Below are 12,745 nucleotides of genomic sequence, written 5' to 3'. Positions count from 1 at the left end.
TATAAGGAAACAGGCTTCACTATGATGGAAGATAACATCCCAGTTTCCCTTTTTGTTTTAAGGATGCTTGATTTAACTTTACAAGCCAAAATAAATGAAGCAGAACTAGATTCATTTATCACAAACCTATTGGGGAAAAGAACCTGTAACATAAAAGGAGAAAGTGAAAATCCTTTGTTTTGGAACTTTCATCCCCTATTTGCATAAAAGAAACAAATCTAGGCTAGAAAATAGTCTGGATAAAACCAAGTAAGGAAAGGCACACTTGCTTCTCTCCCTCTCAGCAAACCCTTCAGACTTCATGACTCTCAAGAGGAGAGTTAGAGGTCCTTCTGCTTGCCTGGCATTAAACAAAAGAATTGGAACTTTCCTGAAATCTGATGATCGTGGAAAATTTAACTACCAGACAGGCTGCTTAGAAAGCATTTTGCTGTCACTACCAACTAATCTGATATACTCCAGTTTTTCAGTTTAACCATACACATAGGTTATTTGAAATACTATTTGTCGTTGCAAAGACTTAACATTTAGAGGTTGATCATTTTGTAGAGCTTTCTAGCAGCTGTTTAAGCCTTCATAAATAAATTACTTTCCTAATACTCTAAATTATGATTGTATAAATTCCAGTGTACCCAGAAATATTCACAGAATTGGATAAATTTGAGGAATCATGTATTTTCTTCAGTCTCAAGGTTTTACTCAAAATAATGCAGTTAACTTCGATTAAAAGTTCTACATACTTTTCCACTTTTAAATTTAATATATTTAAAAGTCCCCGGATAGTTTAGAGACCATGATGTGAGGCAAATCATTAAAAACAAACTAAAATCCCCAAATTCTGTACACAATTTAAGATTTTATTTTAGAGCAATGATTTCACATCAAAAATCAATTTAAATCGAAGGGACAAATAAAGGATTTAGGAAGTGAGCACTATCAACATATAATCTTAATCTAAGTGATCAAAACATAAGAAATATCAAATACCTTTTCATCTCAAACATTCCCACCTCCAAAAGAGTAACAGAGAAGGAATCATATAAACATAGACGGCCTCATGTTCTTGACTATAAATACCAGCATTCTATTCAGATACAACATGTTCAATTATATTAGTTTTCTTAAACTATCTCAAAATGACAGCATCCTTATCTATTTGCATACTTCTTTTAAGTGTATCATGGAAATCAGTTGGTGACTTTTCATGGATGTGATTACATTATAAATGCATTTTTAAAAATCCATATTTTTTAATTTATAAAAAGAAATTGATAGGAAGATCCATATTACAAGTTTAATTTACCAGTATGGTGATTATGTTTTTCTTTTTGCTACAGTTCTAAATGCTATATACTTAAGTAATGATACGATTTTTTTTTAACTTTAAACATTCCTTTAAGTAACCAGGGCTCCATTTATGCTTTCCCCCAAGTTACCCCATTAACAATATTTCTCTAAAAGATCGATTCCTTTTTGTTCAGAAGTAATGGCCTCTTTCAAGCCTATGCAGACATAAAGCCTCTGAAGTCGACGTTGTGGAAACCTGGCCACAGTGTTCATGCCAGTGGGGGTCATTTTTTTTTCATCAGTCACATTCAACTACAATGTCTCTATATGCATGAATATGTAGAGCCAGCTCAGAAAGAGGGAAGTCTAAACATGGGAGCAGAGCTGCTTATTTCAGATGGAAAGACCATTACAGCCTCTCATACGTAAAATAAAACAAATCTCTTTAGCTCTATAGTTTTTTAATATAAAAAGGCAAGAGAAGACATAAGATATGAAACAAAATCACGCATGCATTGGACTGTCTGAGTTTAAGTAAAGGGAGTAGGAACTTGTGAAGGAATCTTCATTTTTGAAAGAAGATCCTCCCCAGAGAAATATGTTTTGTATTTTTGCCTTTTGTTTCAATGCAATCTGGGGAGAAGAGAATGGCATTTTCCAAGAACTGAATGAGATTTTAGGCTTTCTGTTAATCCCACGTTATTACCACCACTGTATTCATGGCCATGTGAGTCTGCACATCAAACAGAGCAGAGGAAGCAGTTTCACACATGCAAAACGAAGCAAACGAAAATGAACTAGTCTTCCTTTTCATACCAGTGTAGAATATTCTTTCTTTCTCTGATTTAAAAATGTAAAAATCAATACATATTAGATTTTGAATTGGTAAAAAACTTATACTTCAGCTACCAGCTTTATCTCTGGTTATCATTATGTACCTTGTACATACTCTAGGCTGACCAACAATTTTTAACCTCCATTCATCAGATTCATCTTCCCAACTTTAAAGTGTGTCCTGGTGTAGGAGAAATGCCTGGCTATTGGCAACAGTTTAAGCAGGTTCTCTGTGCGATTTTTATAATGGTTTTAATTAGTTTTTAATGCAATTTAACAAAAGTTAACTGTTTCCTAAATTGCTTTAAATTTTTTTCTTAAATTTACCAAATTGTTCTGTATGTTGAATAATTTTCAAGCTTAGAAAACATTTAACAGAAGATATTTTTTTAAATAACATTGTAATTATTAATTTCACAGCTTAGTTTTCCATTTTCACATACCAAGAAAGCAAGTTTTCAAGAAAATACTCCACTCAAATTCAACAATAATGAGCAAAGCCCTAAAGGCATTACTTGTAAAACCTCACATTAAGCAATACATCACTTAAACTTTCCTCTGTGGGCACTTTGCAATATTCACTAGAGACTACTTTATCCATCTGCTAACTGCTATTTTTACTTCACGTTTCCTAAATAATAAATTAAATGTATCTGTAATTTTTTTTCAGTTTCCTTCTGTTAATTCAGTCTATGATAGTGTTGATATCTGGTGACAAATTAAAAGAATCCGAATTTTCAATGAGAGCCAGAAACACAAATCTTGGTCTTATTTAAAATTCACTTTGAGTACTGTTTGAATTCTGGAACAGATGCTATCCTTGTTGGATGCAAGGTAATTACTGAGGGAGAAACAAATCGCTTTTAGGGTCAAATATTTCCATGATATCCTAACGTATCTTACTTGTATAGAAAGTCCCTGAGTAGGTAACTTTACGTAACAGATACTGAAACTACCCACCTCCCCTGTCCACCCCCCAAAATCTTCATGCATATTAGATAATGGACAAAGCAGTCATTCTTAAAATCATGAGTCTCTCTTTGGTCAAGCTGTAAGCCTCTTCCAGAAGTTAAAAAGATAATCTTTGGAAACTGACATGTTCCTGTTTGCACTTTGAGAGAAATGTCTTGTCAGGTTTTGATATGTTTTCCTAATGATCATTACAAGGAGACAGACTGAAATCATGTCCTTTCTGTTCCAAATACAGTTTCTCAAGTTTAGTTTGTTAAAAATTGTATTTTTCTCAAAAAATGTTATGACTTGAACTTCTACACTGCCTTTGGCCAAGAATACCTGAGTAACTAGAGTTTCAAGATCATCAATTAGCCTTTAGAAATAGTTGTAAGGAGGAAGGCTGTAGTGCCCACATTCCACAGTAGGGAAAATTGAGGCCTGCAGGAAGAATTAAACAAGACACTGAGCAAATCAAAAGAAAACTTCTAACCCTTTTCAACTCTTTAAATTGTAGACTATATGACTTTGTAAAACTATGTTCAGAAATATCTAAAAAGTTATGGCATTACATTTAAAAAAAATCCTAGTTATGGCTTTGCTTACCTCTTTCATGTACTTATTTTCTTTTTTTTTTGCACACTTTATCATTTTATATAAGATATAAAAGTGAAATATTAAAGATTGGCCTGACCTGAATTCAAAATCCATAGGAGAGGCTTACTGTCTTTCGCATAAAGCTTTGCTTCTGTGTTTAATTCAAAGTCACACTAGCAGTCAGTTAAAAACTGAAATTATTTTGTGACAAACTCAAATTTGGCTCCCACTTTATTTATATAGCAAAATGGGAAATAAAAGAGAAAGAGATCATCTTATCCCTTTTCAACAACTGCTATGATGAAAGGTGTTGCCTAAAGAAAGAATTGAAGCTAAATTTCTAGGAAATGTCTCTAGTATGTTAAAGTTCTTTGTTAATAGCTGATTAAAACATTTTACTTTCACAGGAGATGCTCAGGTCCAGAGTATTTCAAGGAACAGAAATATAAAGGAAATCTAGTATGCTTCCATGAAGAATATTTGAATTAAGTTTTCTTTACCTCTTGAAAGAATACTTGTTCTTGCATAACCTGTGACTGCACCAGATATTCCGAGAAAGCAGCAAGAAGCAAAAGGTGGAAATAGCTATTTCACAGCAGGTAATCATACCTCAGGATGTAGCTACTGTACAAAGTTTATACTTGGATAATCCTGGATGGGAATAAAGGTGGGGGGTAACTGCCTGAAAAACCTATTACTATACAGGCCTTAGCATCATGAATGGCTTTCTTCATGAGGATCTGAAGTTACTATCTCTGACCACATTGCACAGAAGAGACAATAAGAATTTCAAAGAGAGCAATTTCCACTAAGGGAACTAAGCTACACAAAAGGAACCTTCACACAGAAACTCTATAAGAAAGGAAAAAAAAAATAGGAAACCATGTGTTCTACATAGTAACAGGAAACTGAATTGTTTCTGGTCCCTACTTTAATGAGCTTGCCCACCATGCTGAACCGCAGCTGGAATGTTCATTGACAACAGCAAGCCTGATCTGGAGGTGTGTACGGCATAGAATTACTTGAATAAACAGTGAAGAACATTTCCAAGGACTAAACAAGAGTTTATAAGTCCCAGCCCCTCACCAGGAAAATAATATATGTGCATTGGATTTTCACTCACGCAAAATTTACTCACATCGTTCAATAAGGTAGGAAAAATATGAAAGTCTTTTCTTTTCATGCCTGAAATTATAAAGGCTAACTAATACCTAAAGGTGCAGAAAAATTTTATATTACATACTAGATAAGTATAAATCTATAATTCTCTACCAATGGAGAAAGGTGAATCATATTTTAGATTAGAACTTTAGAAAGATAAATACATTGTGAAAACATGTTATGAGCTAGAATATAATGAAAAATGTTCATAAACCCATTTAACTATGTACTACAAAACATACAGTAAAATAGGAAAAAAAGAGTTTAACATGAAATGGAATTTTCCACTTAGATAAGATGGATGTATTAGCTATGTAAATCTTTCCTTCCCCAAAGTAAATGAAAACAATTCCTTCTTATTTTTGTGCTAGAAGTGCCTATCTCACAATGTCTAATATTAACAATCAAAGAAAAACAACATCAATAATCAAAGCAAACAATTGATATAACTGGGATTCAGGATCTCCAGAGGTGTGTGACTATTCCTGAATAGTATGAGAATAGATTTTTTACTACACATTTCTATACTTGTACAGTTTACCATGTAAAAAGCAGATATAAAATTTTGGTTTTTAAGAATAGTAACATTATTATCTTTAAATATAACATCATATTCCTATGTGTCAATTCATTATGAATATTAAGGAAAAATTAGAAATCAGACTAGCTTGGCCAGTGGTCACAAAATTGACATAAAGTGCTATGAGAATGCTTTAAAACATTCAATAAAACTATATTCAAATTTCAAAGTCAAATAGATTTGGGACAAAATACTTCTAATACCATAAATATTTAAAGTAAAAATATTGTATGATTATGTTCATTGTTAGCTAGCATGCAAAAAAAAACACCTCAGCACAAAAGAAAAAATGAACTAATAAAAGTGATTATTAGATGTTTCAATGTTCACGTCTATTTTGAATACTATTTTAAGTATGCTATTCTGACGGTTTTCTGTTGCCTTTTTTTTTTAAACTCACTCCACTTTAGGGCTCTGAAACTACCTTGGATAAAGACCTCAACACTGCTGACCATGATCAGCCCAGCCTGGAGCATCTTCCTCATTGGGACTAAAATTGGGCTGTTCCTCCAGGTGGCACCGCTATCAGTTATGGCTAAACCCTGTCCATCTGTGTGCCGCTGTGATGCCGGTTTCATTTACTGTAACGATCGCTTTTTGACATCCATTCCAACAGGAATACCAGAGGATGCTACAACTCTCTACCTTCAGAACAACCAAATAAATAATGCTGGGATTCCATCAGATTTGAAAAACTTGCTGAAAGTAGAAAGAATATACCTATATCACAACAGTTTAGATGAATTTCCTACCAATCTACCAAAGTACGTCAAAGAGTTACATCTGCAAGAAAATAACATAAGAACCATCACTTATGATTCACTTTCAAAAATTCCCTATCTGGAAGAATTACATTTAGATGATAACTCTGTCTCAGCTGTTAGCATTGAAGAGGGGGCATTTAGAGACAGTAACTATCTCCGGCTGCTTTTCCTGTCTCGTAATCACCTTAGCACAATCCCCTGGGGTCTGCCCAGGACTATAGAAGAGCTCCGCTTGGATGATAATCGCATATCCACCATCTCATCACCATCTCTTCAAGGTCTCACTAGCCTAAAACGCCTGGTTTTAGATGGAAACCTGCTGAACAACCATGGATTAGGTGATAAAGTTTTCTTCAATCTAGTCAACTTAACAGAACTGTCACTGGTACGGAATTCCCTGACTGCTGCACCAGTCAACCTTCCAGGCACAAACCTGAGGAAGCTTTATCTTCAAGATAACCATATCAATAGGGTGCCCCCAAATGCTTTTTCTTACCTGAGGCAGCTGTATCGACTTGATATGTCCAATAATAACCTAAGTAATTTACCTCAGGGTATCTTTGATGATTTGGACAATATAACACAACTGATTCTTCGGAACAATCCCTGGTATTGTGGGTGCAAGATGAAATGGGTACGTGACTGGTTACAATCACTACCTGTGAAGGTCAATGTGCGTGGGCTCATGTGCCAAGCCCCAGAAAAAGTTCGAGGGATGGCTATCAAGGACCTCAATGCGGAACTATTTGATTGTAAGGACAACCCGGTTGTAAGCACCATTCAGATAACCACCGGGACGCCCAATACAGTGCATCCTGCTCAAGGACAGTGGCCAGCTCCTGTGACCAAGCAACCAGACACAAAAAACCCCAAACTCACTAAGGATCAGCGAACCACAGGGATTCCAGCAAGAAAAACAATTACCATTACTGTGAAATCTGTCACCTCTGACACAATTCATATCTCTTGGAAACTCGTCCTACCTATGACGGCTTTAAGACTCAGCTGGCTCAAACTGGACCACAGCCCAGCATTTGGATCTATAACTGAAACAATTGTAACAGGAGAACGCAGCGAATACTTGGTCACAGCCCTGGAGCCTGATTCACCCTATCGAGTCTGCATGGTTCCCATGGAAACCAGTAACCTCTATCTATTCGATGAAACTCCTGTTTGTATTGAGACTGAAACTGCACCCCTTCGAATGTACAACCCTACAACCACCCTTAATCGAGAGCAAGAGAAAGAACCTTATAAAAACCCCAATTTGCCACTGGCTGCCATCATTGGCGGGGCTGTGGCCCTGGTGACCATCGCCCTGCTTGCTTTGGTGTGCTGGTACGTTCATAGGAACGGATCCCTCTTCTCACGGAACTGTGCGTACAGCAAAGGCAGGAGAAGAAAGGACGACTATGCGGAAGCTGGCACCAAGAAGGACAACTCCATCCTGGAAATCAGGGAGACTTCTTTTCAGATGTTACCGATAAGCAATGAACCCATCTCAAAGGAAGAATTTGTAATACACACCATATTTCCTCCTAATGGAATGAATCTGTACAAAAACAATCACAGTGAAAGCAGTAGTAACCGAAGCTATAGAGACAGTGGTATTCCAGACTCCGATCACTCACACTCATGATGCTGGAGGACTTGCAGTTTCGGTTTTTTTAAACCTAAGGGAGGTGATGGTAGGAACCCTGATCTACTGCAAAACACTGGAAAAAAGAGACTGAGAAAAAGCAATGTACTGTACATTTGCCATATAATTTATATTTAAGAACTTTTTATTAAAAGTTTCAAATTTCAGGTTACTGCTGCGATTGATGTAGTGGAGATGCCTGAACACAATTCTATATTTTAGTATTTTTTAGTAATTTGTACTGTATTTTCCTTGCAAATATTGAAGTTATAAACCATTTACTTTGTGTTCTACTGAGTAAGATGACTTGTTGACTGTGAAAGTGAATTTTCTTGCTGTGTTGAACAATCAGGACTGCATTCACATGAGATCCTTGTAGTATAAGCACAGGCCATTTTTCACTTTGGTATTAATAAAATGTAAAAAAAAAAAAACTGGCTGAATGAGACAAATTAAATTTCAAAAAGTAGTTATGAAATAATGTTCCAACTATTAAATTTGTATTCCAGTGGTATTCAGTAATCAAAATATGTGAAGTAATGGGCAATATCAGACTTGCTGCATAGCTCCATTTTATGCTAAGTAAATTAGACCTCCTTAAGAAAGTAAACGTTATCTTCTGAACTGAATACATCAGTTGGCATAAAAGGAGGGTGAAGTCTGCTGTTGTTAATGCCATTGTTAACAAAGCTTTGATAATAAAGGACTTCACAAAAACAATAATGTAAGCGTGCTTCCAAGTAGGGGAAACTTGTACTTAGGGAAAAACATGAAAATTTAGACTCACATAGCGTAACAAATACAAGTACCAATGCCATTTTGGTTTTGCCTATACTATCTTGATTTTTGAAAAGTCAACTTTAAAGACACATTTGTTAGTGTTTACAATGTTTTTATCATAAAGGAAGTTAAAAAGAAAAAGCTTAAACACATTTTAAGAGTAGTCTGACTACAAGCAATTCCCCTCAACAATAAAGAGAAAGTAGTACTTTAAATTAGTGAGAATTTAAAAGAAAAATAAATACTGGAAATCAAATTTAGATCTGGTTTATGTGAAATGTTTTACCACTGTACATAAATGTTCAATTTACTTTCACAATGATCAAGAATACTGCCCATTACTGTCACAGTTTTCCACATACTATGTAATGAACGTGTAACATTTTCTTTCCAGTTTCCTACTGAATTGTGAGCTATGACTTGTTTAAAACCTCATCACTTTTCCGTTGCCATAATTTTTTTTTTTCCCCAACAAAAAACCAAAGTGCATTGTACGCCCTTTGGCCAGTCTTGTATGTGCCTTGATCCAATGCTACATGTATTCAGCTTTTAAAAATCGACAAATTTTTCATACTTCCTTAAATATGAAAAATTGTGGTCTTATTGCTGAATAAAACAAAAAAAAAGTACAAAATAATCGTGTTTGCTTTTTCAAGATTATGTTCCTATCACTAAAGTAGCAAATTGCCCAGCACAGTGGTCCTAAATATCCCCATGTATTTTTCTAGGCAAAAAAAAATAAACGTTGGCTACAAATTAAAAAAAAATAGCAGTATCTTGAGCTTGTGTATCATTTTACTTCAATGGCTCAGTGTTTCAGGCATAAACAAATATCCTAACAGTCTGTTGGAACACTCTTACAGAAAACTTCAGAAGTGCTTTCGTAACCTTTCAGTCTTTGTACACAGCTGCTGTCATCCTGGCTGATACTTTAAGGTAGTTTTTGAAAAATGTTATTTCTTAAAATAGCTTTTTGGTAGTATGAGTTGGCATCAGAGGATCCAAAAATCTCAGATCTGCCACTTACTAGGTAAGTAAAAACAAACCACTTCCTCTCCTTAGCTTAGTACCCCTGTCTATATACTGGGACTGCTAATACCACCCACCTCTCAGGGTTGTTGTAAGGGCTAAATGAGACGAAGTGCTTGGAAACGGTGCAATGGTCAACAACACATAAGACACACCATGATGGTCGAGCACAGGGAGCCATGTGTTCCCAGTGGTTTGCCAGATAGCGCTGCTCCTGCTACTCTGCTAAGAATTATCTCTGGCTGCCTATAAAGCCTCATTCAGTATCCATTTGCCATCTTCAAATGTATCTCAATACTTTCTCCTTTGACTTACTGTTAAGAAGGGTAGCTGTTTTATAACCTAGCAAAGAAGATGTGATTAACATTGAATATAATGAACATTATCTGAAGGAAGTTTGATTTTGCTTTAAGGGGTTTTGAGTAGTCTAGCTACAGTTCTGTGAGAAGTCAGGGCAAGGCTGAATGGTTCCATAAAGTCCCTATAAACCTGTGAGTTTATAAAAAACCAAAAGCCAAGAACCGTTTTCTAGTTAGTATACCTTTCATGAGCAGAGAAAAATTTATGTGTTCTATGTATATATGCATTTTTGCCTTTTCATACTGTTCATGGGGTTCTCAAGGCAAGAATACTGAAGTGGTTTGCCATTCCCCTCTCCAGCGCTGGAAAAGATTGAAGGTAGGAGGAAAAGGGGACAGAGGATGAGATGGATGGCATCACCGACTTGAAGGACATGAGTTTGAGCAAGCTCCAGGAGTTGGTGATAGACAGGAAAACCTGGTGTGCTGCAGTCCATGGGGGTCGCAAAGAGTCGGATACGACTGAGTGACTGAACTGAACTGAATATATGTGTTTTGATTACTTTACCTGGGATAAATCAGAAATAAGTTTCACACTAGCAAGTAAAGAAAACATTGAAAGGGTAAAAGTTTATTCTTTTACCTAAGCTCGCTATGAAATGCAACTACTTTGTTGAAATGTATATATATATATACATATATATATGTGTGTGTATATATATATATATATGTGTGTATATATATATATATATATATATATACTTTCAATGAATAATACAAATCTCCACCTCAAGGACACTAATTATATAATAGAAACATATGCATCTATTCTGAATGTTCACAATTTTTATTGATCAGGTACCAACAAAGAAAAATGTAGGAAAAAATTCTGAATATACACCATACACAGTTAACAAGAATACAATGGGGGAAGCTACAAAATAAAGAAAAATGAGGGGAAAAAAAATCACTCCCCTGCTGAATGTTTGACAAAAATCAAAACTTTGTTTTTGGATGCAGGCACTTGTAACTGCATTAAATCACTATACTTACACTCTCATTCCCTATTAAAAACAACACTGCTCTATCTTTCAGTGAGGCCTATTTATTAAAGTATTCCCCTGTGCCAAAGGAACTAGTAAAAAAGTCAGTTTTACTCACCACATTTTCTGAGTAAAGCACATTTTATAGCTATATGCCAACATGACAGTTTTCAGGAGGAATCCAAAGAGACCCACATGCTTTAAAGCACCTGAAAAGTGGGTGTTAAAAGGGAACCAATCCACCACCGAATTTTCTTTAAGATTAGCTCATCTGTCCCTGGAAACAGTAGTGGCATTTAAAATTCTATTCCTTTCTCCTTCTTAGCATGATTAGCAAATCTTAATTTAGAATGCTGCTGCTGCTAAGTCACTTCAGTCATGTCCGACTCTGTGTGACCTCGTAGACGGAAGCCCACCAGGCTCCCCCGTCCCTGGGATTCTCCAGGCAAGAACACTGGAGTGGGTTGCCATTTCCTTCTCCAATGCGTGAAAGTGAAAAGTGAAAGTGAAGTCGCTCAGTCGTGTCTGATTCTTAGTGACCCCATGGACTGCAGCCTACCAGGCTCCTCTGTCCATGGGATTTCCCAGGCAAGAGTATTGGAGTGGGGTGCCATTGCCTTTTCTGAGTACTCTTGCCTGGAAAATCCCATGGACGGAGGAGCCTGGTAGGCTGCAGTCCATGGGGTCGCTAAGAGTTGGACATGACTGAGTGACTTCCCTTTCATTTTTCACTTCCATGCAATGGAGAAGGAAATGGCAACCCACTCCAATGTTCTTGCCTGGAGAATCCCAGGGATGGGGGAGCCTGGTGGGCTGCCGTCTACAGCCCTGAGTCGGAAACGACTGAAGCAACTTAGCAGCAGCAGCAGGAATTAAAACTACTGCACTTTATGCTTTGGGATTTTGGGTTAAATTAGCAAATAATAATAATAACTCATGGTTATCAATCACTTTCTTAAGAACTTAAATGTCTCTGCAAAAAAACTCAACAGCCAATGACCTTACTCAGTGGCTTGTATATTATAAAATAGTAGGATCCTTGCCTTCAAGAAGTGTGCTGTCTAGAGATCCTAAGACAACAAATAATCCAGTGAAAGTTTACTGTGACTGCAGTATAGACAAAACAATTACACCTATCTGGATAAATCAAAGACCTCATGAAGGAGGTAAAACCAGGGCTGGTATTGGAAGATAGGAAAGTATTTAAGGAGAAATCAAGAAAAACAGATATTGGTTACGGAGAGAAAATGGTGAACAAAGTCACGAGGCTAGAAAACAGAGGCAGTGCTTCTCAGTGCTGGCTTTGGTCAGAATCACTTGGGGAGGCTCTTTATTAATTTAACCAGGCCTCAGTACAGACCTACTAAATTTAAATCTCTCAGGTTAAGTTTGAGTATTTGCATATACTTTTCATTTCAAAGGTGTTTCTGCTGAGTTTGAGGACCACTGATTAAGGAGATGTTTGGGGGAAGAGCCCACAGTCCAGCTGAAACACACAGCCCTTGAAGATGAAGCTGAACAAGTTTTATGTTGTTAAACTGTGTTAAGTGTGCTAAATTCCAAGCTGAGATGTCTTCATGGCATTCGCTAACAATGGTTGTTAAGCAGTGCATTAAAAAACCAATGTGCTTTAGGAACATTTTGTAGAAATAAATATCGCATGAAGGATAAAAAATAAAAAGGAGAAACTGGGAGTACAAGTTAGACATCAATGCAAAATTCCAGGTGAGAGGAAATAAGAGCCTGAACAGTGAAATGGGGTCTTAAAACAGGGCGCAATT

The 12,745-nt window shown here is 36.2% G+C and overlaps 2 protein-coding genes across 2 annotated transcripts in view; one reads left to right on the top strand and one right to left on the bottom strand.

Annotated features, from left to right (window-relative positions):
- MACROD2 (mono-ADP ribosylhydrolase 2) overlaps window positions 1-12,745 on the bottom strand; it is a 2,306,040-nt gene that overhangs the window by 1,951,245 nt on the left and 342,050 nt on the right. The window lies entirely within an intron of this gene.
- Window positions 4,749-7,880, top strand: FLRT3 (fibronectin leucine rich transmembrane protein 3). The gene is made up of 2 exons (XM_068987457.1): window positions 4,749-4,820; window positions 5,821-7,880. Exon 2 carries the CDS (start codon window positions 5,864-5,866, stop codon window positions 7,811-7,813), a length of 1,950 nt encoding a protein of 649 aa, XP_068843558.1. The 5' UTR covers window positions 4,749-4,820; window positions 5,821-5,863; the 3' UTR covers window positions 7,814-7,880.

The sequence above is a fragment of the Capricornis sumatraensis genome, chromosome 15 (assembly GCF_032405125.1).
Source record: "Capricornis sumatraensis isolate serow.1 chromosome 15, serow.2, whole genome shotgun sequence".
Taxonomy (NCBI): Eukaryota; Metazoa; Chordata; class Mammalia; order Artiodactyla; family Bovidae; genus Capricornis; species Capricornis sumatraensis.
The sequence above is the reverse complement of the archived record's forward strand: the minus strand, read 5'-3'. Positions and strand labels throughout refer to the sequence as shown.

Excerpts from the sequence above, each read along its gene's own strand:
- FLRT3 (XM_068987457.1), top strand. The coding sequence starts at position 5,864 with ATGATCAGCCCAGCCTGGAGCATCTTCCTCATTGGGACTAAAATTGGG.